Here is a 27,970-nt window from a genome sequence, read left to right as displayed (position 1 = left end):
AAAAGAGAATTATTGATTTCCTATTTCTTCCAACAGTTGACTGCATCTCAGTAAATGACATGATTATTGTGTCATTTTACTCAAGCCAAAACTTAGTGGTCATCTTTTATTCCTCTTTTCCTCACTCCCACATCTAATCCATTAGTCGGTTACCTTAATTCATTCTCCAACATATCCCAAAGCCACCCCTCCTCTCTACTTTCCATACTGTCCTCCTGACTTAAGCCCATGCTTTCTCTAGGCCATTGCAACACCTTCATAACTGGTACCTTACTCTCCACTTCTTACAATCCATTCTTCACATAGAAATTGGTGATCTTCCCAAAATATAACTCAAATCATATCATCCTCCCTTAAAACCCTTGGATGGCTCCCCATAAGCCCAACTCCTCCCCATCCTACAAAGCCCTACTGATTTGACTCCTAGCTACTTCTAAATACTCTTGTCTTAGTCTGTTTTCTGTTGCTATAAAGAATACCATCAACTGGGTAATTTATAAAGAAAAGAAATTTATTTCTTGCAGTTATGGAGACTGGGAAGTCCAAGACCATGTTGCCAGCATCTGGTGAGGGCCTTCTTGCTGCATTATCACAGGGCAAGAGGGCAAGAGCCAGACAGCTCACTTTTACAACACAGCCACTCCCACGATAGTGAACCCATACCTGTGACGGTGACATTAATCCATCCATGAAGACAGAGCCCTCATTAGTCTATTAATACATTCATGAGGGCAGAAGGATTAAGTTTCCAGCACATGAACTTCTGGGGGACATGTTCAAACTACAGCAGCTCTAAAAGCTCACTTCCAACCACTCTCCCCCTTGCGTTCCATGTTCTCTAAGCTTCAGTTCCCTTGTAAGTTAAATGGGAATAATATCAAAATCCACCTCATGGGGTCATTATAACAATTAAATGAAATCATGTATTTAAAGTGCTTAGCATAGTGCCTGATATATCAGAAACACCCATTAATTGTTAAGAAATTTTAAAATGATCATTAATCTGCCTGCATTTGCGGTCATAGACCTACCTTTCTCCTCTGACTATGGGTGAACTGTCCATGTTTCTAGGCAAGGCCAACCTCTCTACTTGTGCACAAGACCCCATCCCTTCTTGCCTACATCACTCCACTAATTCTTCCCTCTCTCTTCCACATCATCCATTCTCTCTACTGAATCACCCCCTATAAATATATACACAGTCAATTCTCCCATTAAAAAATATAAAACCTTTTCTTGACCCAGTTTCCCTCTAGCTACTAGCCCATTTCCTTCTTTTCCTTTGTAGCAAACCTCTTTGAGCCACAAATCTCTCTCCTCCCACTTTTTGGAATCCATTATAATTGAACTTTCTTCTCCATAACTCCACAAAAGGTGCCCTTTTCCAGATCACTAATGACCTCTACGTTGACAGATCCAACATTCTCATCTTGCCTGGCCTATGTATAACATTAGACGTGGCTGATTAGTCCCTTCTCCTTGGAACACTTTCACCACTTGACTCTCAAATGACCAGACTTTCTGTATTTTCTTCTATGTCTTTGACAATTCTTTTTCAGTCTCTTTTGCTAATTATTCCTTATCCTTCCAACTTCTAAATATTGGAGTGGTCAAGGGCTTCTTTCTCTTCTCTCTACACTCCCTTGGTAATTTCATCAAGTCTTAGGACTTTAAATACCACCTATACGCTGTTGACTCAAAAATCAATACCTCTACCCTGGACCAATTCCCTGAAACTCTAGACTCCCATATCCAACTGTCTTCTCAATATCTCCACTTGGATGACCAATGTGCCTCTCAAGCTTAATGTTCCCAAATCTGAGCTTCTAATGCTTATCTCAAAACCCACTCCTCTCCAGTGTTTCCTATATCAGTAAATGGCAACTCCATTCTTCCACTTTCTGGTCAATGAACTTGGTGTAGCTTCTAGCTATGACCAAGTAACTTTAATCAGACCAAGCCTTCCACAGGAATAACTGTAAAAGCTGAAAAGAAAAAGAAAAACAAACAAAAAATACAACAAAAACCACTCAGGCTGTTTGAAGGCTTTGGAGAGTTACCAAGATGGTCAGGACACAAGATGCTGGGACCCCAGGGAGAAGGAAAATGCATAAAGTGATTCAGAACTTCATTGCTTTTTCTCCTTGGGGATTTTGCTGAGTTTCTGTGCAGAACATTCAGGGCAAGCAGTAAGCAGTGATTATAGGAGTCAGGAGGTTTTCAGATCTGGGGAGATAAAAATTGGAGTTGAGAACAGGACTTGAAAAGACAAGACAAACAGGACTCAAAAGGACAAGACCCCAGAGGAAAGGGGATCACAGAGAAGTCACCCTGACATTTTGCTTAGCTTCTATCCTTGAGGTATTTGCTAAATTCTAAGCTATAAGGGCACTATAAATAAAAAAATTAAGCAGTTGCTAAATGACTAAAATCTAAGTAGAACTTTCAACAATCTTACAGAGCTGGGAATACAAATATTGGTGCTTAAGGTCACCCAAAGATGGGGACCTGCTAGACACCCCAGGCTGTTATTGGCAGACCAGGCTTGGCTCGTCCTCTCACACTAAACAAATAACTCGAAAGTCCAGAAGTTGGTGGAAGGATTGGAAAGTTTATTCAGATAACGAGCACTCAAGTAAACATATACCCAAGCAAAGAGAAAAGAGAAACAGTGGGGTCTACTTTATCCTAGTCCCAACCCGCGGGCCAACATCTTACTCATTCTTATTCCACTGACACAGTAAAGTAAATGAAGAGAGAATCTAGTCACATAAGTAGTCTGGAACCATAGATCATTTGTTCCAGGAGTTTTGCTATTGTCTTAGCTCCTAGTGCATAAGGCCTTTTGACAAATCCCTCAAATGAAAATGGGTTGCAGTAGCACGTGAATTATTAAGTTTTTACCACAAGGTGTCACTAATTCTTTGTATACTTTGCATTAAAGAGCTCCATATTTACCAAGTATGCCACTGAGAAGGTAGTTATTTACACTGGGAAAAGGTTTCCTTTTGTGAGCTGGCCTCTGATAATTTGACAAATGTGTGTAGGCGTAAAGTGGTGAGTTGAATACCGGACTAGCAATCAGAAGACCAGGGCTTTGGGTTTAGAGTATTGGATTTGGAGTTAGACTTGAGTTCAACTCCAGTTTTGCACTCGCTAGCTGTTTAACCCCAGGCAACATTTAAATTGTCTTATTTCCTTGTTGCTGTTACTTTAAAACTAGAGATAGTAAAGGCTGCTCTACCACCTCAATTATTTTTGCATATCAAAAGAGATAATGTGTATAAAAGCGTTTAGAAAATTGTGAAATTTCTGTAAACACAAGATTTTAAAAATTTTTTGAAAAATTGTGCCCAACTTTATACCAATGTAATTATTATGGAAAGTAGTTGTATTAGTGAGGACTCGATTGCATGTAGTAGAAACCCAATTTGCACTTGCCTGGCAAAAGGGAATGTGAAGTTTCTGGGATGGTTCTTGTGCCTTTAGGAGCAGCGTCACTGGGACTGGGAACTCGAATGATGGCCACCTGTGCACCCCACTGTTGTCGGCACAAAGAAGAAAAGCACCAACTAGATTTAAATCAGAGTAACAAGCATTGCCAGGAGCCCTCCAGGGTGCACCTACATAGTAGTGGACACAATTCAACCAAACAGCAGCGGAGGGCTTAGAAAAATCAGGAAAAGTAAAGAGAATTTTCGTGGCTTCCAGACTTCCAGTCACTGAGTGGCACGGGAATGAATCATGAATGTCAGGGGGAACTTGCTCAAGCATCATCTTCATCATGTGGGACTGGCCTGCCCTCTTCTGCTAGTTACCCATCAGGGCAAGCTGTTGTTGGCCAGAAGGAGCATGCTTTTCACGGGTTGAAAGGAGTTTAGGCTGTAGTTGTCCAGCAGTCACTTTAAAGAAGAAAACGAGAAGAAAAAGGGATAGTAAGAGAGAATAAAGTGTCATGTCAGAATTTAGGTCGGGAGCTCCAGGAGAGACTTACTAATAGATCTGCAACATAACCAGCGCCACTTTAGACAAGCCCAAGTACAAAATGGCACCGCCCACCTGCTCCCCTCCCCTCCCGTCCCCCTTTCCTTTATGAGAAGCCTCTGGACTTAAACAGAAACCCCTTTTGCTTTCACAAGGACGCAGTTCTCCACCCTGATCCATATTAGCATAATCACCCTCCTTGATGGTATCAGCCAGCCCTTGGCACACTATATAAGCTCTACCACCCCCACACCTGGTGCTGTCCACCATTTTCAGGGCAGCCCTGGGCCCTGTGCCACTCTGAGCACAGCCCAGCAGATTTCTTTCTTTAATAAAGCTTGAACGGTACCCGGCATCTCGGCTCACTTTCTTTCACTTACCAGCAGGAGAGACTTACCAGCAACAGAGACACGGGAGCAAAATAGTCCTAGTGGCTACTTGCCTGTTGTAGCTGGGATCTTCTCTAATATCTGAGGTTTTCCAATTTTCACTGGTGCAGATTATTAGAGCAGCACATGTTTTGTACTGGGAAAATCCCAGGGCCATCCCCAGCACTCAGAGTAACCTTATCTCCTAGCCTGGCTTGCCAAAGAAATGTTACTGAATTAGGCTCTTGGGTCCCAAAATCATAGAAATGAACAATGTACCCAGCAGTAAAGTAGGCAACACTTTATTAAAAGAGGAGATAGACTTATGCATAATGGAGGTAGCTGCAGGAAAGCTAGCCCCACTGAGAGGAGCTGTTCAGTTTTTATAGGGAATGGAGTTAAGGGGTGCAGGCCAGCATAACTGGAGGTAGTGCATTCTGTTCTCCCTGGTTGCATTATGGGTGCATACTCAGTTAAAGTTTTGGTCCTTGCACCTGCTCTGTAGGTCCAAGATGGTGGTGGTGTTCATTATTGTCACCCCAGGAGGGTCATTGTAGCAGTCACCTTGAAGCTTTGTGCACATGCGGGAATTCCTAAAGGGGTCTTAAGGTTAATCTGTAACTTAACTTTTATAATTACAGTAAAGAAGACTTAGGGAGGGGTTATGCAACTCAGTGAATATCTGTTCCCCTCTTATCTCAGTTTATTTTATCAGGGCAGGCCATGAGGTAATTGTGTGCCCTGGGGGGTCTCATGGCCAAGGAATGGAAAAGTAACAAAGTGTCCTATGCAAGGAAAATGGAGTCAGTTTGGTTCACAGGCCTACCCTTATTCTGCCTTAAGGCTTTCATGTTGAGAAAGAACAGAAAGGCCTATGCTCTGGGATAAGGAGAAACCAGAAGAGGATCAGCTCTCATAAAGACTGAATGCTCGATTAAAGATCATCTGCTCCTACTCTAACTGCCTGCCAAAATAAGATTAAATCCTCTCTGAAGAAAGATAACATCAGCCAGAGCCTCTGCACATTTTTTCATACACAGTGTCCAACATCTAATCAAAAACCATAGGGTCACCTTTGATTCCCTTCTTCCTCTCATGCCCTACATCCAATCCATCTGTTTCTACCTTCAAAATACATCCAGAATCCAACCACTTCTCACCACTCCCAGTGCCTTGTCCGTGATCCAAGCCCCTCTCCCAGCCAGGCTTACTGAGTAAGAGCCTCCCAAATGGTCTCTCTGCTTCTGTCTCTGCCCCACTTCAGTCTATTCTCACCTCAGCAACCAGAAAAAAAAGGTTTTAAATCAAATTATGTCAAGATTCTACTCAAAACCCTCCAGGGGTTTTTAACCCTGGAGTAAAAGCTCAAGACTTGGCACTGACCTACACCAGGCACAACGGATCCGGCCTCTGACTTCATCTCCTAACGCTCTCCCCCTTGCTCACTCGCCTCCCACCACACCACTCACCACCCACCCTGGCCTCCTTACTGGCCTCCTTACCCCACCTGCCTTAGAACTTTGCACTGGCTGCGTCCTTGACCTGGAATGTCCTGCCAAATAGTCTCAAGTTTCATTTCTTCACTTCCTTCATATCTTTACTCAAATGTCACCTTCTCAATGAAGCCTTCCCTAACCCATCTAAAACTGCTAGGTCCTGCACCACCCCCACACCTAGCCTTCTTCCCTGATTTATTTTCCCCCTTAGTTCCTAAAACTATCTAATGCATATTATTTTCACACTTATTTTATGTACTTTATACTATTTTTTCTACACACTTATTTTATTATTTTATAAAATACTCCTCCATCAGAATATAAGTTCCAGGGCCTGCCCGTAGCTCCCTTGGGAGAGTGTGGTGCTGATAACACCAAGGCCACGGGTTCGGATCCCTATATAGGGATGGCCGGTTAGCTCACTTGGGAGAGTGTGGTGCTGACAACACCAAGTCAAGAGTTAAGATCCCCTTACTAGTCATCTTTAAAAAAATAATAATAATTGTCTCAGCATTTGGAAATGGCTTTCTTTTACTTCAGGGAAAAACATTCTAATTGATAAACAAATGTTCAATGCTCCCATGATACGTGCCGGTCTCTCCTTTTGTAAGTATTTCTCCAACTCATCTACACACACTGTACCGAGTCCTCCAAGAACACTTTGGGCTTTGAGCTTTTGATCAAGCCATTCTGAAAGCACTTCCCCCCAGATCCTGGTGGTCAAAACACTATCATTCATCAAACACGATTTAAATGTCACTTTCTCCTGTAGCCCTTTCATAAATTACCTCAAAATTAAGTGATGAGATGTAAAACTTCCAGCTGTGTTTTTACCTCTAGCATTCACCTTCGTGTTAGTGTTACTTACATAATGCCTACATCTACTTTAGACCATAAACTTCAGAGAAGGGGTAGAGATCGTAATTAGAAAGGCTTAACACCAGGCACAGTTCTAATTAGTTTTACATTTATTAACCTTTCCAATCCCCAAAACAAATCCTAAGAGATAAATTCCATTATTTTCATTTTGCAGATTAGGAAAATAAAGCACAAAAAACATTAACTTGCCTGCGATGACAAGTAGGCTAGTACATTGCAGAACCTGGATTCAAATCGAGGCAGCACTTAGCTGGAACTGAAGGTATAACTGCAAGTGCAAATAATTGCTCACAAAGGATACGTACACTTCCCTTCCATAAAGGACAAGATTTTTAACACTGCTACTCCAAAACGTGTGCGTTTGCAAGTGCACACCCACCCCATGATGAGCCCTTCTTCGGTGTCTGGGGCCTGATGGATTAAGGTACAGGGGAACTACGCCTTTCTTTGGGAAGACTCAATAAACCGCCCACCCCTTTCCCACAATTAGATGTCTGCGGAGTGGCCCTAGTCGCTCCATGCGCCCGAGGGTCCTCTAGCGAGCTAGCACAGAGCGGTGAACACAGGAGGGCGGCGGCGACCCGCCCCCGGGGCAGGAGAGGTGGCGGTGCCGGGGCACACGAAGAAGCGCGGCCTTGGCACGTAACAGAGCTGGGAGCCCGGCTGCCACGGGCGTGTCATCGTAGCGGCAGCCCGGGAGCACGGCGGCAGTGGCGGGAAGAGAAACAGCCGAGGACGCCCCCGAAAGATCAGGAGCACGTGGCCTTGCGAGAGTGGCGCCGACCAAAGCCCTGCAAAGCCACACGTCGCCACCATTGCCCCGCTGGACTCAGCCCAGGCCGCGACGCCCGCTTCCCTGGCCAGAGAGTGCCTAATGCGCATGCGCACCTGCAAAAAAGGGGCGCTCGTGGGAGGGATCAAGACCCGGAAGTAGCCCGCGCGCTGTCCTTCCTGGGACACCTGACGGTCGGAACTGCCCGGAGGTCCCGCCCCCAGACGTAATCCCGGGTTGCTGGGCAACGATGCGGACGCCGCCGGCGGGGTCTGTGCCCCCTGGAGCAAGCCGAGCGTAGCTCTCACCTGCCGCCCTGGCATCCTCCCGTCCCGCCCTCCTTCCTTCTTGCCGCCTCGCCTCGCGTCGCGGGATCCCTACCCTTGGCATTACTTACGTCCCTCCGGCTGCCGCGACACCTTCGCGCCCACCTGCTTCAAAGCCCAGCTCCACCGGAAGCGAGGTGGTTCGACCCTGGACATGGCCTCCGCGATGACGGACCGCACCGGTCGGGCCATAAGCACCTACACCTACACCAGCCGGCCCCGCGCCCTGCCCCGCCAGCGCCGCCGTTACAGAGACAGTCTGCTGCAGCGGTGAGTGACCAAGCCGGCCCCCATCCCGGGGCCGGGGTCTGGCCCCCTCGCCCTGGCAGAAGCTGCCTATGGGACTTTCCTTAGTCTACATTCTGCTAAAATAAAATTCTGCTCTGAAGAACCCTCCTGTAGTGTGGAGTGAAGCAAGAAGGGGCATGAGTGGCCTCCCTTAGTTAACTTTTGGTGAAATGGAGTTGCTGGCATGGCCCATAACATGTAACGAATCGGCTTATTTCAACTACTGCTTGAGGGCCACGTATGTGCCAAGCACCTTTCTGGCGACATTCAAATACATTTTCTTACTCAATCCACAGTGCTGTGAAGTTGGTTTTATAACTTCATTATGCAAATGAGGAAACTGTGGTGCACAGGTGTCAAACACAATAGCATGTTCAAAGTGGGAGGTCTTTCCATACCAGTCTTTGGGCAGGAATTCATCTTTGCATGCGGGACCGCAAATTGTGTTTTTATAGTTCTCTCAGAGTTCTTTCCATAAGCCTCAGATTTCAGAATCAGCAGAACTTCACAAGAATGCAAGCTCCATGGAAGCAGGAACCTTTGCGTTTTTTGTTTACCTAGGACCGTGCCTGGCACATCGTAAGCACTCGATACAAATTGGTGTATTGATGATTGAACATCGGCAGTGTAACTCTTGGTGCTTACACGGACAAGTTTAGATTTTAACTGAGTTTATTTGAGCAAAGAAAAACAAAACAAAGCAAAGCAAACAAAACAAAACCGATTCACAAATCGGGCAGCCCTTCCAACCAGAGCAGGCTCAGAGAACTCCAACCAATAACATGATCTGACAGCATTTATAGGAAACAAAATTGCAGTGTTGAAATAACTTAATGGTTACAGCTTAATTATTGGTTAGGTGGTTACAGAACCTCCTGCAATTAACTAAAGCTCAGCTACTGTAGTTAAACTCCTTATTAGTTTGGTCTATTAGGCTTAGTGCAGAAGCCAGTGGCCTCCCACAAATTTTATTTAACATGCTCATTTCAAATACTAAGTCTAGACTCATAATTATCCTGACAAAGACTTTTTAAAATAAGAAATGTTTACCACTTTGAGAAAACCAAAAATGAAAATTTAAATTTGAAGAGGGATTATTTATGTTATGAAACACTTTCTGGTACCCTGGTGCCTTTAAGTGTTTGCTTACAAATCATTACTGTTAAATCAGACCAACAAATTAGAAATTAGAATCAATGGCAGTTTGACTGGTGAGTTCGCTGAGCTGGTTAGAGCATTGTGTTGTAACACCAAGGGCAAGGGTTCAGAACCCTATACCGCCCAGCTGCCTCTGTCCCCAGCCACCCCCCCACCCAAAAAAAAAAATCAATAGTGGTTCATTAGTAATACTTTTTTTTAAAGTTACTTGGTTAGTACATTGAAGTAGTCTGTTGATTAGTGTATCAAAGTAACGTGTAAGACATAATAAAATCTCAATTTCAAGAAAGTAATTACTTATAAATCATTATAATCATTGATATCCTTATGGAGCAGCATCTCACTAGAATAAAGGCCAGGTAGGACATCTTCAGGGTTGATCTTTATCCTAGAGATGACTGGAAGCCATTGGAAAGAAGGAGAAAGAGAGGGAGAGAGTGTGTGTGGGTTTAATTTAAAATTTTTGTAATTGGTAGTTTTCAGTTTACAAAAGTCATACGCTTACTGAAGCAAATGAAAAAATACAAAATAAGGATGAATAAAGACAAAGTTAATCATCTCCTGCCCACCTCTACTCCCACTTCCCTGTTGCAACCAGATTTAACAGTCTTACATTATTCTTTTACACTTCCTTGCCTGTACACACATATATGAGCATATACACATGTAGGAGGCTTATTTCCAAAATAGAATTATACTACCTGTATTATTCTGCAGTTGGCTTTTCCCCCTATTTAACAAGTTCTAATTCCCTTTTCCCCCCTAATTTCTTTATGTATACATGCATATACATATTTAATTTTATGTAAGTAGACTCACATCATTCATGCTTGGGGTGTTCTTAGGGCAGCATTGTACCCCAACCCCCATGCCTTGCAGCCTGCTCTCTTTCCCCTGCCCCCAAGGTAAACCATATTAACAATCTTTTGTGAACGCTCTTTTTCTTTTCTTCCTACTCACATATTTAAGTTCAAATGTATAAATATATGTGAATAGATACACACACAAGAGTTTTGTTTACTTCATAGCAATGGTAACATATTATGTACAATTCTCAGCATCTTTCTTTTCTTAACAGTTCTTAATATAAATCCCTCCAAATAACTGGAATTGCTTGATTGTTTTTAATAACAGCATAATATCTCATGGTATGGATGTACCATAGGTCATTAAAATTTCCACTATTGATAGATATTAAGTTTCCTTCCAGTTTTTGCTACAAAGAATGGATTTCAATAAATAACTTGCGCACTGGACTTTTTATTTCTATGAGGCAAATTCCCAAGAATGGGATTGTGAGGTCATATGTATTTTTAATACAGACAAATGGAACAATATACCTTTCTTCCTGGAATGTTTAAACATGTTCTTTTTCCCACATCCTCATTAGCAATAGGTGTTATGGATTTTTTTCTATTCTTTTTTGGTTTTGATGGTATCAGATCAGAATTTTTTCTCATTATTACTTTAATTAGCACTAACAGTCTTTAACCAAGAAAGCATTATATTTGGATTTTCTCATTCTAAAAGATCACTGACTACAATGTATAGAACAGATTGAGGAAGAAATGTTCCAGACAGTTTAGAGACTTTTTAGTAGTCCAGCTAAAAGATAGTAGTGGCGGTGAGCAATGGATGGATGCAAGAAAGATTTTGGGAGTAGAATCAATACTACTTCCTAGATGTAGGGGATAGGGAAGAGGAAAGATTCATGGATGACTCCCAGGCTTCTGGATTAAGCCCACTGTATGGTTAGTGGTACCAGTAAATGAAATAAGAGACACTGAAGAAGTAACAAGTTGGAACGGGAGAGTGATAATTAGTTCAATTTTGAGATTGCCTTCCAGACATCCTAGTGAGATGTCATTGGGAAATTGAGTTGAGAGGAGAGTTCTGAGCTAAAAATAAAATAAAATTGGGAGTTTTAGGTATATGGATCATAACTGAAGCCTTGAAAATGAGTGAGGTCAACTAAGGACAACAGAAGGCTGGACCCTGAGGAAATGCCCTGGTATGGGAGGAGCTGCAAACAAAATCTGAGAAAGAGCAGCCAGAGAAGTGGCAGAAAACAATCAGACTAATATGGTGGTATCATAGAGGCCTAAAAAGAGTGCGCTTCAGTGAAGGAGTGTTCAGTGGTGCCTTCAATGTATGATAACTCCTGTCCCACTCAGAATCATCTCCAGTAGAATACTGTTATTGGTATAAGTTGGTCTTTGGCTTCATACCTATAAGTAGTATATCATTTAAACAACTTGAAAATATCAACTGTGTATTTGTATTTGTCACTATTGATCATTTATGTTAATTCCTGATATTAAAATTTTATTAACATTTAAAACAATGACTTTTTAAAATATCTTTGGGTTTAAAGAACCGTGAGAAATTTGACTTATTTTTCTAAGCCTGATTCTTTTGTTAATGTAAGTTTTCAATCCTTGAATCAAGCTTTTTTAGTCCTGTATGGCAGGCCCCTTTTCAGATGGGCCATTTTCACATTTGTTAAGCCGTCTTACAGATTTACAGCCTAAATCCAGCTCTGACACTTACTAGCAAGGTGACCTTGGGCAGATTCCTTTCTGAAACTATTTCCTTTTCTGTGAAATAAGGATCATAGTTCCCAACTTGAAGCTTACTATGAGCAATAAACAAAGTAACGTTTATGAAGAGCCTGGCATATAGTAAGCATTACATTTGTGGTAGCCATTTGTCTCCTTATTTTATGGACCACACTAAAACAGAAATCTGTTTTCTTAAAATATTTTCATCTTAGTCTAAATCCTATTGAAAATGAGTTTACTTCATAGATAACAACACTCCACTGAGGTAGTAACTTAGAATTTGGTGTTTTACAGAGATGAAGAACCTGTCCATTACGGAAACATAATGTATGACAGAAGGGTGATCCGAGGTAACACATACGCGCTGCAGACGGGGCTGCTGGTTAGTACACTTTGAATGGTCTTAAAACAAAATTCTCATACTGTCTGTGGGGAAGGATCAGTTTGTTTCTGTTAATTTCTAATCCATTGCAAACTAAAAAACGTTTATAGAATAAAGATGAATTACTAGAAAAGTGAAACTTAAAAAAAGACATACAAATGCGAGCCAAATGGTGGTTGCCAGGGGCTGTGGGTAAGGGGGATAGGAAGTTATTGTTTAACAGGTACAGAGTTTTAGTTTTGCAAGATGAAAAGAGTTTTGAGATACATAGTGATGATGGTTACAGGCAATGTGAAAGTACTTAATGCCACTGAATTGTACCCTTAAAAATGGTTACAGTGGTAAATTTTATGTTATGTGTATTTTACCACAATTAAAAATAATAACTAAAAAAAATAATACAAGCCTCAATTTTTTATTAAATTCAGTTTTATGCAAATTACTTATTTTCCAAACCTTTGCTTTCAATTTCTGTACTTAAGTTGTTACAACCAGTTCAACTGTTTATAGACACATTAGTTTTTTGAGTACCACATTTTGAGTAGCACTGGTATAATACATTTAAGTTTGTTTAGATAATCTTATTATTATCATTATTTAATCAAAACGTCCAAATTACTCTTCTTTTCTTTAATTCACTCAACAAATATTTATTGATTTTTAGGTCCTATGCTGGGTACCTGGGATACAGAGATGTGTAAGATGTGGTATGATGTTAATGGTGGTGATTTCTTGTCCCAGATATGAACTATAGTGAATCTCTAGACAGTCTATGACATAGAAGTGCCTAACAAAAAGATGGTGATATATGGAACGTTAGACAGTCCGAAGCAGTGGTTCCCAAACTTGGCTGTGCATCAGAATCACCTGGAAAACATATTAAAAATATATATGCTTCAGCCCTACCCTGGATCTCCTGTGTTAGTACCTCTAAGGGTTGGCCATAGGAATATGTATTTTTAATAAACTTCTCTAGGCAATTCTGGTACAGCCAGCTCAGGGCCAGCCACCATTTGGAAGCAACTTTTCAAACATGTGATACTGACATATGTTTTCTTATAGCATCTTCATATAGCAGTACCAATGAACACTGACCTACCTACAACAAGATAGAAAGGAGGATCACCTTCTTTGAGTTCTTTAGTCAGTTAATCAGCACCTTACCTTAAAAGTCTGCACTGAGACTTCCAGTTATGTACAAGCAGGAATTTACTCATTCCTTCCTGTTCCTCCCTCTTACAAGTAAAAACTCTGAATATAACACAACAAACAAACATAGGAAGACTCTGAAAGGTGGAAAGAAGAAGACAGGCTGGGTAGGGACCCAGGACTTGAGGCACAGTGATGAGTTCTCTGGGTTTTCTTTCTGCCTCCCACATATCTCATTAAGGCCACTGGAGAAGCCTGCAACCTGGAACCACCAACAGGCACAACCCCACAGAAAGCCTGCTCCCTCTAGGCAAAGAACTGGGAAGGGAGCAGCCCAGCAGAACAGAAAACATTTCTGACAACACTGTGCCTACTCCAGCTAATGGAAAAACTGCCTTACTCCTCTGCACAGTGTCGGTGAAAGAGTAAGTCAAGATGGTACAAGTCGGTGCCCTACTTTTTCTGGGATGGTATCAGCAAAGCCAGTGAGGAGCTGAATTTGTAATCCTATATAGAGATAATAAGGAGGAACAAGGTGGTATGGAAGTGCTAGTCAGTGTTCTACTCCCCCATACAGCAGTGTCAGCAGAGCTGAGCTCCAACCCCCACCTGGCACCCATAATGTGGTACCAGTTGACCCTCTTCTTTAGCTGAGTTAATGTCAGTGGGCCCCAGTAAGGAGAGGAACTTCCAGTCCCACCCACACTTGCATGCTAAAACTGAAAGGGCAACATCCTGCTAAAAATATTAAATAAGCTCCAAAGTCTCACAACATAATACCCAAAATATCTGGAATACAATAAAAAATCACTCATCATACAAGAACCAGAAGAATCACAACTTGCATGAGAAAAAAAATTAAGAAATGACAATACCAAGATGACTCAGATGTAGGAATTATCTGACAAGGATTTTAAAGCAACCATCATAAAAACATTCTCGTCAAAAGTGAACAATTATGGGCCGACCCTGTGGCTCACTCGGGAGAGTGCGGCCCTGGGAGTGCCGAGGCTGCGGGTTTGGATCCTATATAGGGATGAGCGGTGCGCTCACTGGCTGAGCGCGGTGCGGACGACACCAAGCCAAGGGTTGCGATCCCCTTACCGGTCACAAAAAAAAAAAAAAAAGTGAACAATTATGAACACTCTTGAAACAAATGAAAAAATAAAATCTTAGCAAAGAAATAGAAGATACAGAAATGAACCAAGTGGAAACTATAGAACTGAAAAATACCATAACCAAAATAAAAACCACACTGGACAGACTCAGTGGTACATTGGAGATGACACAGGAAACAATCAATGAACTCAAAGACAAATCAATGGAAATTACCCAGCTGAACAACAGAGAGAAAATAGACCCCCCCTAAAGATAAATAAAAAGAGCCTCAGGGAGCTATGGAAAAATAACAAAAGATCTATGTTTATGTTATCAGAAGAAGAGGAGAAAAAGTGTGGGATGGAAAAAATGTTTGAAGAAATGGTGCCTAAAAATTCTACAAATTTGTCAAAAGACCTACAAATCCAAGAAGCTAGGTGAACTCGAGGAAGGATAAACCCAAAAAAATCCACACCAAGACACATCAAAATAAAAATTCTAAAAACTAAAAAAATCTTGAAAGCATTGGAGAGAAATGACATTTTAATGGAAGGGGAACAAAGATGTGGATTTCTCATCTGAAACATGGAGGCATAGAAAGAAGTGGCACAATATTTTTCAACTCTCAAAAGAAAAGGACTCTCAACCTCTAGTTCTAATACAATGAAAATATTCTTTTGGAAGAAAGAAGAAATCAAGACATTCTCAGATGAAGGAAAACCAAGAGAATTTGTCACTAGCAGATCTTCCCTTAAAGAATGGCTGAAGGAAGTTCTCTAAACAGAAAGGAAATTATAGCAGAAGGAAGCCTGAGACTTGAAAGACAGAAGGAGAGAGAGAGAGAGAAGGGGTCAAAATAGGGATAAATATAATAACTGTCTTTCTCATGTTTTTTTTTTTTTTTTTTTTTTTTTGTCTTTTTCATGACCGGCACTCAGCCAGTGAGTGCACCGGCCATTCCTATATAGGATCCGAACTCGCAGCCGTGCCGCACTCCCAGCGCCGCACTCTCCCGAGTGTGCCACGGGCTCGGCCCTTTCTCATGAGTTTTTAAAATTGTTTTATGGTTGAAGCAAAATTATAACATCTGATGTAGTGCTTTATGTATGTTGATGAAATATTTAAGACGGCTATGTTTTTATTATATTTTAAAAGTGGGGATAATAAAGGATTTTAAATGGGTGTAAGATTTCTGTACTTAACTTGAAATAGTAAAATGTTGATAGTAACTATTGACTGATAACATATGTATATATTTTGTAATATCTGGAGCAACCATTTAAAAAACTATACAAAGAGATCTGGAAAAAAATGAAAAAGAAAAAACAAATAAGAAGAGAAACTATACAAAGAGTCAAAAATTTTATAGGTAAATCAAAATAGAATTCTGAAAAATGTTCAAGTAACTCACATGAAGGCAAGAAAAAGAAAACAGAGAAAGGAAAAGCAGGGAGAACAAACAGGAAAAAAATAACATGTCAGACTAAGCCCTAACATGTCATTAATTATTTTAAGGGAACTGGTCTAAACAAACAAATTAAAAGACACAGGGCTGGCCAGTTAGTTCATTTGGTAGAGCGTGGTGCTGATAACAACAAGATCCCTGTACCAGCTAGCACCAAAAATAAATAAAGGTCAAGGGCTACAGGAGCATGGGACCTCAGGAGCCAAGGGCAGCCCCTGCTGACAGACAGCAGAAGCAGAGTGCCATCACGTGGGTGGCCCACCACTGCTGCAGACACTGCTACCTAGTGGGTGGCCTGCTATTACCACCATCACCATTCAGGCAGCCTGCCAACCACTCAACTGCATTGACACAAAGTGGGTCACCAGCAGAGCCCAGAGAAAGAGGTGAGTGAACACAGACATGTGACCCAGTGACCCAACCCACAAGGTAAACTAAGGCGGCATCCATGGTAGCACACCTGGTGATGGGAAGTATGTGTGCAGCCCGTGCAACTGCCTTGATCAGAGGAGAGACACCTGCAGAACCCCCAGACAATGCAGAAACCTAGGATACCCATATAAGAATAAGAAAGAAAACTCCCAGCCAACACCAACCCATCCCCCAGCTGGGGGAATCAAGAACCCAAGTGGAGCCTCTGCCCGTAGGAAAAAGGAAAGAGAAACCCTGCCCAGGATCACTCTTTTAAATTGAGTTAGGTCACAAATCAAGTCTCAGCAAATTTAAAACAAGTATCATTTCAGACCACAATGAATTAAAACTGGAAATCAATAACATAACTGATTGTACATATCTCTGGGGTACAGCATTGAATATCAATACCTGCATGCAATATATGATGCTCAAATCAGGATAATTAGTATATTCAACATTACACAATGTAATCTTTTTTGTGGCCTTGTAGGTCCAGGTAAGCCTCTACAATTAACTGAAACCCCCCATTACAAATCATAATGTCACAACTACAAATAAATCTACACATGTAAATACATAGATGAAATGGACCAGTTTTGTAAACTACAAACTGCCAAAATTCACCTAACTTGAAATAGATGTTCTGAATAGTCCTATAACTATTAAAGAAATTGAATTTCTTTTTTTTTTTTTTTTTTTCCTGTCTTTTTTGTGACCGGCACTCAGCCAGTGAGTGCACCGGCCATTCCTATATAGGATCCGAACCCGCGGCGGGAGCTTCGCTGTGCTCCCAGCACCGCACTCTCCCAAGTGCGCCACGGGCTCGGCCCGAAATTGAGTTTCTAATGTAAAAGCTTACAAAGAAAGGTATCTCCAGGCCCAAATGGTTTCACTGGAGAATTCTACCAAACATTTAAAAAATAATTAGCACCAAGTCTACACAATCTCTTCCAGAAAATAAAAGAGAAGAAAACAAAACATGTTCAGGATTTGTAAGATAAAAATTACAAAATTCTGATGAAAGAAATCAAAGACCTAGATTAATGCAAGACATACCACATGCATGAATTGGAAGATTCACAATGGTAAAAATGTTAATTCTCCCCAAATTGATCTATAAGTTTAACACAATTCCTATCAGAATCCCAGCAAGATTTTTGTAGATGTAGATAAGCTTGTTATAAAACTTATATGGAAAGACAAAGGAATTAGAAGAGTTAAAACCGTTTTGAAAAAGAATGATAAAGTAGGAAGAATCACTCTACCAATGTTAAGACTTACTATATATACCTAGTCATCAAGACAGGGTGGCATTGCTGGAGGAATAGACACATGGACCAATGGAACAGAACAGAGAACTGAGAAGTATACCCTTACAAGTACACCCAACTAATTTTTGACAAAGGGACAAAGCAATTCCGTGGAGTAAAGATAATCTTTTCAACCATAGTGCTGGAGCAATTGAACATTCATAGGTAAGAAAATTAAATGAACCTTATACCATATATAAAAATTAATTCAAATGGATCATGGATTTAAATGTAAAACCATAAAACTTCTAGAAGAAAATATAGGAGAAAACCTTCAGAACCTAGAGCTAGGTGAAGAGTTCTTAGGTATGACCCGAAAAGCATGATGCATAAAAGAAAAAATGATAAATTGGACTTCATCAAAATTAAAAACTTGTGATGCAAAAAACCCTTAAAAGAGAATGAAAAGACAAGCTACAAAGAAAGTATTTGCAAACTGCATATCCGACTTAAATCTGGAATATATAAAGAACTCTCAGAATTCAAAAGTAAAAAAAAAAGAAAGAAAAAGAAAATGATCAAAAGACATGAACAGACATTTCACCAAAGAGGAGGTATGGTCGGCAGATGAGCACACAAAAAGATGTTCAATTAATCCTTAGGGAAATTCAAGTTAAAACCACAACGATATACTACACACCTATTACAAGAGTAAACGTTTAAAAGTAGTGACATAACAAGTGCTTGTGAGGATGTGGAGCAATTGGAATTCTCATAAATTGCTGATAGGACTGTAAAATCGTACATCCACTCTGGAAAACACAGCAATTACTTATAAAACTAAATATGTACTTACCATTTAACCACACAGTTGCACTCATAGACAATTTATCCCAGAGAAATGGAAACCTCCATTTACAGATAAAACTGTACATGAACATTCATAGCAACTTCATTCCATAATAGCCAAAAACCATCATGTCTTTCAGTAGGTAAATGATGCGAAACAAACTCTCATGGGTGCATTGGTGCATCCATACCAGTACAGTCAACTACCCTCAGTGAGAAAAAAAGGAATGAACTATTGATACATTCAACAACCTGGATGGCTGTCAAGGGCGTTGTGCTTAGTAAAAAAAAAAAAGGCCAATCTCAAAAGGTTATATACCGTATGAGTCCTTGTATATAACATTCTTGAAAAGACAAAACTATAGAGATGGTTGTCAGGGTACAGGAATGGGGGTGGGACTTGGGAACAAATATAAAGGATATCTGAGGGAGCTCCTTTGTGGTAATGGAACAGATCTATATCTTGACTGTGGTGGTGGTTACACAAATCTGTGTATGGGAGAAAATCACATGGAACTGTATTTACGGACACAAATATAAAGCAATGCATGTAGAAATTACAAAAATCAGGCTGGCCAGTTAGCTCACTTGGTTAGAGTGTGGTGTTATAACACCAAAGTCAAGGATTCAGATCCTTGTACCAGCCAGTCACCAAAAAAAAAAAACAGTTCTGAAAACTGAATAAGATCAGTTAACACTATTTCACCAGTGTTAATTTCCTGATTTGAGCATTGTGCTACAATTAGATGAAATGTCAGCACTGGGGGAAGCTGGATGAACGGTACACAGAACTCTACTATTTTGCAACCTCCTGTAAATTATTTCAAAATAAAACATTTTTTTAAAGATATTTTAACTAGGCCCTGAAACAATTAGGTTGGGCAATGCATTTCTTTTCTTTTTTCTTTTCTTTTCTTTTCTTTTCTTTTCTTGGCAGCTGGCTGGTACAGAGATCAAACCCTAGACCTTGGTGTTATCAGCACCACACTCTATCCACCTGAGCTAACTAGCCAACCCTGGCAATGCATTACTAAGATGAACTTGTTGCATTTATGTTAACTCAAAAGCTTACATGTATAATTCTGTTCCATTAAACAGAAGAAAATGGAACTAAATCAAGCATATAATAATGCAGAATAAATACGAAAAGTAAAAAGTCTTCACTGAATGATCCCAAAATGATATTAGCAATTGTATTAGAAAAATGGAATTGTAAAAAATGCAATTGAGGTTTTTTTGGTAATGTGGTTATATTATTTTATAATAAAAGGATATGATAACTATGAAGAAGAGTTATTTTATGTCAGATATTGTGTTAGAGTCGTTACATTATTATCTGAACTGTTCCTTACAAATAAAACCATACATAGATGGGCTGGCCCGTGGCTCACTTGGGAGAGTGTGGTACTGATAACACCAAGGCCACAGGTTCGGATCCTATATAGGGATGGCCGGTTAGATCACTGGCTGAGCATGGTGCTGACAACACCAAGCCAAGGGTTAAGATCTCCTTACTGGTCATCTTTTGGGGAAAAAAAAAAACATAGATAGATGTTACTAGTATTCTCATTGCATGAGGAGTCTTCAAAAAATTTATGGAAAGATTCATATTATCTTTTAATAATATTTTTCCACAAACTATATGAAGTACCCTTATACAGATGAGAAAACTGAGTATCTGAAAACTTAGGCTATTAGGCCAAGCTTTACTAATCCAAGTAATGAATAAATTAAAGAGTTGGAATTTGAGCTTCAGAGCCAACGCTCTTGTTTTCACTGTATAATGCCAATCAATATGAAGAAAAGTTTATGATAGATTAGAAAGACAGTGTAAAGCATGTATAGTATCATCACAATTTCAAAAGCAGTATGCATTTAAATGACATGAGGTCATAGGTAATTTTCTTTTTAAAAAAACTTTAATGTTGTTACATTGTCACTTTTTTTTTTTTTTTTTTTTTTTTAAAGATGACCGGTAAGGGGATCTTAACCCTTGACTTGGTGATGTTAGCACCACTCTCTCCCAAGTGAGCTAACCGGCCATCTCTATATAGGGATCAGAACCTGTGGCCTTGGTGTTATCAGCACCACACTCTCCCAAGTGAGCCACAGGCTGGCCCATTACATTGTCACTTTAAAACATGTTTAGAATTCTAATTTTAATTATTTTTTTAAAGTTTATGCAAAATACTTTCATCTTTCCCTTTCTTTTCATATTTACCTTGAGATGAGACAAGCCAGCCATAGAGAATGACTACAAGAGAAGATACAGATGCCAAATCTAGGTGCTCCAAATATTGCAGACCTACTGTAAATAATTGTATTTTTAATCCCTTAATTAACTTAGCATTTTGTGCACTTGGAGGGGCTTTGTTTGAACTCAGGATGTTTTCTTTGTTAGAGAAATTCAGATTTTTAAAAAATCCTAGTGCTTTTCAATTTCTTAACTACACATTAAAGTTTATTATAAGTGAATGGTTATATCAGTTTTACCAGGCACCAGAGGAATTCATGGTAAAATGTTTAAAGAGGAAAAACATATTGATAGGACTCTGCACCAGTAATATTTCAGTTAACAGCCATACTTTGAAGATGCTTTTATGCTCTGTCAGGTACCTTCATAAGGACCTGACGGAGTTCCAGTAAAACTTCAATTGTTACTGATAGTCAGGAGGCATTACTGTGACAGATGCTTGTGTGCTGTCTAGGCATCACTTTTGGACTGGCAGTTCCTATGTTCTTTGAGATATATTTTCTAAATTTTCAAAGCCTTTTCTATCCCTTTCAGCCTGATCAGCCTGATCCTGTAGACCTTCAAAGGCAGCAGCAGGCTAGGAGGAGGGTTCTGGCTAGAAGACGAGCTCAAGAGCAGCTCAGAGCACGCACGCCCGAACCCGTGGAAGGCAGAAAGCACATGGACGTGCAGACAGGTGCGCACCGCGCCCTTGGCATCGTGGCCCCTTGGTTTCCTCAGTTGTCGGTCCGTCCATCTTTATTTGGTCTTTACTTATGCCTCTCCTATGCTATCTAATACTTCCCCAGTCACGGTAGGAAGTCTCTTTATTAAACAAATACACAGAGTGCGTATTATTACTACATCAGGTATGGCTGGAAGTGTGGAATGAGGTTTTAAGAAAAAGAATGTTATGACCAACCTAATTTCCTCTTATCCCTTTTCACATATTCTGTTCTCAAACTGGGATGATTTCTCATAGCGCAACATGAACTCCTGTTCTTTCATCAGGACTTATAGGAGAGGAGAACAGTATGGTTCTGTTTTGGCATTTTATTTGTCTTTTGAGAGGAGTAAACCCACTCGCATCTGAGTCATCTGCCTGTCAGGCCACCCTCATCTGTCCTGTTCCCCTGTGGTTCTGCCTTCGCTTTGCATAGTCTCCAGGGCCACACAGGTGCTCCAGTGGCAGGTGCCAGAATGTTCCTGCTCGTCTACTGTTCTCAGCTGTAGAGGCTTACCTGGACCTACATAGCCTAACGGTGGCATTGACAGAATCTTGGTAATCAGACAACACTTGGTGTTTTGCATGGACTACTGTAACTGCTTAAGATTCACCTTTTACCCTACCAAGATGGTCAGTGGATTCATCAGGGTTATTTCTGGAGCGTAAAGGCAAAAGGAAAGAACCATTCCACACCTTTTTCCCCTCCTGTTAGGCCAAGTCTAGAACAAGTGGATGTCTGTGATTAGCCAATATAGTTGTAATTCTGTAAGAGCTAAGTTTTAGTTTTTGTTTATACTATCAGAATATTAAGTGATATAATAGTAGCCACCTTCCTGTATTTCCCCAGAGACTATACCAGGTCCTTTACCAGTGTATCTCCTTTATTATTACAGAGATTTCATGTGACAGGTACTTATGATCTCTTTTACAGATGAAGAAACTGAGGCCCAGAGAGGATGTAACTTGGCTAGGTTCTGTGCTCAACATCATGACTTCAGTTCTTTGTGTGTTCCCCATTGCCCCTACCTCATATAAATTATTCCTAATGTGAAATTTGTTTTCATACATCTGTTTATATCCTATAGGATAGAGGGAACATCAAATAACTTGGTGATTTGGTACATGATTTTTAAAAATATCCAAGAATTTTCAAATCTTTATATGTTTACCACCTCAGGACTCAATTCTATGTATTATTAACTTTTCATTCCCTATTATACATTGCACCTTATGCACATCTATGGTTTCATGTTCTTCTTCAGTTTCATTTTCAAATACAAAGCTCAGTGCTTTCTAGACATTCAGTAATGTTCTAGCCTGACTGACTCTTTGGTCTTCCAGATCTATAAAAATTATTAGTTCAATATGTGAATTGAACCCCACATTTGAGGACTTTCATTCTAAGACTTACTTTCTGATCTGTTTAATTGTTTTGAAGGAGCTGAAATTTCAAATATACGTACATGTATGCTTTTGAAGTAGAATCAAAATTTTAAACTCAATGTATACGATGTTATTCTTAGAATTGTACCTTGAAGAAATTGCTGACCGCATAATAGAGGTTGATATGGAGTGCCAAACAGATGCATTTTTGGACAGACCATCAACACCACTCTTTATTCCTGCCAAAACTGGCAAAGATGTGTCCACCCAAATACTGGAAGGAGAGGTACAGTACATTCTGTGGGCTTCTCTCTATGATCATTATAAATGAAGGTAAAGTTAGGTTTAGGTAAAGCTTAATATTGGCAACAACCAATTCGTAAAGCTTCTACATTTTGGATTTCTTTTCAGATATTATCCATAATGGTTTTATCCTATAGTACCCTTAAATGTTTTTAAATATTGTGTTATGATTTCTGCTCTTTCCTGATCAGAAGTAAAATCATTAGAAATTTTTTTAGGATTTACACATTTGATTTTTGTTTGTTTTACATATTTGTTTAATGTATGTGTAAAACGTAGATTTGTACCAGTTAAGGAAAAATTATATTCCTGGTATGAAAGATTCCACTATTAGTTGCTTGTAGGTTACAAAACTTTTATGAAGATACTCTCTCTGTAACAAAACATTTTTAATAATTTCATTTCAATGTGGAATGTATAAATGGGCCAGTTTATGAAATTGAAGAAGAGAAGGCAATGATTATGTGCATAATAGCCTGAGATTTAAGACTTGAAGGAACTAAAAGAACTGTTACTGAAATTGGGAAATAAAATAAGTCTTCAGAAGTTACATAGAAAGGTGCTTTTGCCTCTAAATCTAGAGGTGCATCACCAAGATATCCATTATTCTTGCTCCTTAGTTCATCAAACATTATTTAAAAACAACCAATAAAAATCAAGCAGAAAAGGTAGGGAATAGGAAAGACAAGGATATTTTCCTTGGATTTCAGAGTGTGATCTTAAAATTATCGAGTGTCAGGTTCATTTTGACAAATGCACAGATTTTTTTTCATAACTTCAGCTTAATGGATTTTTGCCTGTAAGCAAAATGCCATTTACGTACCTTGCAGGGTTGTTTGAAGATTAGAAGCCATAAATAAAGCACAGTCTCTGGCACACATAAGAAGACACTTAATAAATAATATTCTGTTAGTACTATTCTTCTTTATATTTTTTATTGAGCATTTGGTTCATGATTAAAATTTAAGTTTGTTTGATTTTGTGTGTTTAAGCTCTTTGACTTTGATCTTGAAGTTAAACCAATGTTAGAAGTTTTGGTGGGGAAGACGATCGAGCAGTCTCTTCTGGAAGTAATGGAAGAAGAGGAGTTGGCTAACCTGCGGTCCAGCCAGTATGCGTATGAAGAAATCCGGAATGTTGAACTTGCTGAAGTTCAGCGACTTGAAGAGCAAGAGAGACGACACCGTGAAGAAAAAGTATGGAATTCTATTTTTTTCTTTTTCGTAGATAGTCTTTTGGCTATTTAACATATTACGTTCAAAATTATATGTGGCATGTCGTAAAGCTAAAGATCTTTGGCAATGTGATAGAAAAAGACCTATGGTCTTTTTTGCTCAGGTCTCCCCTATAGATCGTAGATCTTTCATGGACTGAATTCCATTTTTTAAATTCCAGCTTACATAAATGTACCAAAATTGAGTTTCCAGAAGTTCTTAAGTGAAATGAAAGTTCCTAAATTACGTATGCCCAACTGGAAGACACTCTTAAATATCAGGAGTCCTAGAGAAAGAAATTCACTGATTTGCCATAAGTCAGTGGCAGAAAATGGAAGGAAGGGAAAAATGAAGTACACTGAGGATAGGTGGGGGTAAGCAGCAGAGGACCTGGATAGAATTCTGGCCTCTTCTCAGCAGCCAGGCCCTTCTTTACAACTGCAGGGATGCACCAGAACTACTTGGGTCCTTATAGAATATTTTTCAGATTATAGGTTTTTAGAAGCTTCAGTAAGAAAATAAGTTTTACAGTCCAGTTTCCTTTTAAATATGCTAATAGCCTGCAGTTAGGAAACACTAGCCCTGGTAATCTTTTTTTCTTAATTATTTGTTTTAATTGACACGTTGTAATTGTACATATTTATGAGGTACAATTTGATGTTTTGATACATGTGTATGTTATATTATGATCAGGTCAGGATAGTTAGGTATTCATCACCTCATGCATTCATCTTTTCCTTCTGGCAGAACATTCAAAAGTTTCAAAGGCCTTTATTCTGGCTATTATTATGCAATATAAAAAACTTAACTGTTAGCCATAGTCACACTTGCAAGAGAAAACCAGAACTTATTCCTCCTGTCTAATTGTAATTTTGTACCCATTGGCCACCTTCTCCCCATTTTCCCTTTGACCCTCCCCTCCCCAGTCTCTTGGAACCACAGTTCTACTCTCTGCCTCTATAATATCTTTTCTTTGTTTTAGATTCCATGTATCAGTGAGGTCATGTAGTATTTGTCTTTCTGTGCCTGGCTTACTTCACTTAACATAATGTCCTCCAGGTCCATATTCATGTCACTGCAAGTGATAGGATTTCATTCCTTTTTACAGTTGAATGCCATTTCATTGTGTGTATATTTGTATATCACATTTTTTAAATCTATTTGTCTATTGTTGAACACTAGGTTGATTCCATATCTTGGCTATAGTAAATAGTCTGAAATAAACATGGGAGTTCAGATAGTTCAACATACTGACTTCATGTCCTTTGGATATATACACAGTAGAGGGGTTGCTGGATCATACGGTAGTTCTATGTTTAATTTTTTGAGGAACCTCAGTACTGTTTTTCATAAGGGCTTCATGGTTTGCATTTCCACCAGCAGTGTGCAAGTGCTCACTTTTCTCCACATCCTTGCCAACACTTGTCTTCTTTTGTCTTTTTTTTTTCTTAACAAGGATATGCACATTTATTTGTTCAAATAACAAATACATAAACTGAATAACAGATGAATAACAAAACACTCTGTAGAAAGTAGGGCTTCTAATTTTCACAAAAACTGGAGATGGAAAACTTATTACAATTTACATATTTCATTTTATAATCTCTACAGTTATTTGAAAGAGCTCTCTAAAGTCTTCCAAAAGCATGCAAATATCAAATTAATTTCAACAGAGTAAGATTAGTAAACTTTTCATAGGCAGATTAATTTCTAAGCAAATTGAGTCCTCTTAATAAAAAGGAATCAAGAACAGAAATTTAATATCTAAGTTTAGCAACATAAATTGCATAAAAAATCAGTAAAACAATATAAACACAAGGGCACTTCAAAAAGTTCATGGAAAAATACAATTGAAAGATAATGGAAATCTTTCCCTGAACTTTTTTGTTTATTTAAATTTTTCCTTTTTTTATTTTAAAGACTAAAATCATGGAAAATATGCTCTCTGACCACAATAACAAAAGGAAATTTAGAAAACTCACGAATGTGTGGAAATTAAACAACACTCTCCGAAATAAATAATGGGAAAAAGAAAAATCACAGGGAAATTAGAGTACTTTGAGATAAAGATCAAAGTGCAACATATCAAGATTTATAGGATGTAGGGCTCACACAGTCCATAGAGGGAAATTTATACTTGTAAACACCTATGTTGAAAATGAGAAAAATCTCAAATCAGTAATGTGAATTTCTATCTGAAGAGAAAAAGTAGAGCCAACATAACCAAAAGCAAATATAAGTAGGAGATAACAAAGAGTACAACAGAAATACATGAAATAGGGAATTAAAAACAATAAAGAAAATCAACAAAACCAAAAGTTGATTCTTTAAAAAGATCAATAAAATTCTCAAACCTTTATCTAGACTGACCAAGAAAAAAGAGAGAAGACTGAAATTACTGAAATCAGAAATAAAGTAGGGTTATTACATTGTCACTATGGTTTTTTGTGGTGGTAAGATTTAGTTTCTTTCTCTTTCTCGTTTGCGTTTTTGTTCTACCAGTGAGTTTTTTTCTTTCTTGTGTAATTTTTCGGATTCCAGATGCAGGACTCCCTTGAGGATTTCTTGTAGGGCTGGTCATGTGGTGGTGAACTCCCACAGTTTTTGTTTGCCTGGACTAATACTACTTTTCCCTCATTTCTGAAGGATAGCCTTGCTGGATATAGTGTTCTTGGCTGGCAGTTTTTCCTTTTAGTATTTTGAATATATCATCCCATTTTCTTCTGGCCTGTAGAGTTTGATAATAGCCATTCTGACTGGAGTGAGGTTGTGTCTTGTTGTTTTGATTTGCATTTCTCTAATTATTAGTGATGTTGAGCATAATTTCATATACCTGTTGGTCATTTGTATGTCTTCTTTAGATAAATGTCTGTTAAGATCCTTTGCCCATTTCCTAATTGGGTTATTTCCTTTTTTGCTGTTGAGTTGTTTAAGTTCCTTATATATTCTTGATATTAACCCATAGTCATATGTATAGTTTGCAAATATTTTCTCCCATTCTTCAGGTTGTCTCTTCACTCTGTTAACAGTCTCCTTTGATGTGCAGAAGCTTTTTAGTTTGATGTAATACCACTTGCCTATCTTTGCTTTTGTTGCTTGTGCTTTAAGGTCTTATTTAAAAAATCCTTGCTTGGCCTTGTGTCATGGAGTATTTCCCCTATGTTTTCTTCTAGTAGTTTTATAGTTTTGGGTTTTACATTTAAGTCTTTAATCCATTTTGAGTTGATTTTTGTATTTGGTGGGAGGTAGGAGCCTAGTCTCATTTTTCTGCATGTGGATATCCAGTTTCCCCAGCACCATTTATTGAAGAGAAGATCTTTTCCCCAATATGTATTTTTGGCACCTTTGTCAAAGATCAGTGGACTATAGATGTGTGAATTTATTTGTGTCTTGTACTCTGTTCCATTAGTCTGTGTTAGACTCAGTAATATTTAAGGGTCTTTCTGGTTCTGGCAATACTGTCACACTTTGTTGTACACTAAATGAATATTATAAAGTAGCACCTGAGTACCTAAAACAGATAAGATAATTTTCTAAAGGGCCTCATTTACTATGAAGAATAGCTTAGTTGTTGAGAAATTCTACTCAATACCTAATCAAGTGGACTTTAAGTTTTCCTCCAAATGAATAATGAATTAATTATGTAAAGAACATAGTGTTTATGGTAAAGA

The 27,970-nt window shown here is 39.1% G+C and overlaps 1 protein-coding gene across 2 annotated transcripts in view; it reads left to right on the top strand.

The window, feature by feature from the left end:
* Positions 1 to 7,712: 7,712 nt before the first annotated feature.
* Positions 7,713 to 27,970, top strand: part of RSPH3 (radial spoke head 3) — a 50,430-nt gene continuing 30,172 nt past the window's right edge. The window contains exons 1-5 of one of the 2 annotated variants that reach the window (XM_063097633.1): positions 7,713 to 8,095; positions 12,127 to 12,214; positions 21,228 to 21,369; positions 22,923 to 23,068; positions 24,078 to 24,281. In XM_063097633.1, coding sequence (XP_062953703.1) covers positions 7,980 to 8,095; positions 12,127 to 12,214; positions 21,228 to 21,369; positions 22,923 to 23,068; positions 24,078 to 24,281 — 696 coding nt within the window. In that variant the 5' untranslated portion in view covers positions 7,713 to 7,979. The remainder of the gene's footprint in view (positions 8,096 to 12,126; positions 12,215 to 21,227; positions 21,370 to 22,922; positions 23,069 to 24,077; positions 24,282 to 27,970) is intronic. The other variant, XM_063097632.1, reaches the window with a different exon arrangement.

The sequence above is a fragment of the Cynocephalus volans genome, chromosome 5, assembly GCF_027409185.1.
Source record: "Cynocephalus volans isolate mCynVol1 chromosome 5, mCynVol1.pri, whole genome shotgun sequence".
Classification (NCBI taxonomy): Eukaryota; Metazoa; Chordata; class Mammalia; order Dermoptera; family Cynocephalidae; genus Cynocephalus; species Cynocephalus volans.
Note: the sequence above shows the minus strand (reverse complement) of the source record. Positions and strands in the feature narration are given on the sequence as shown.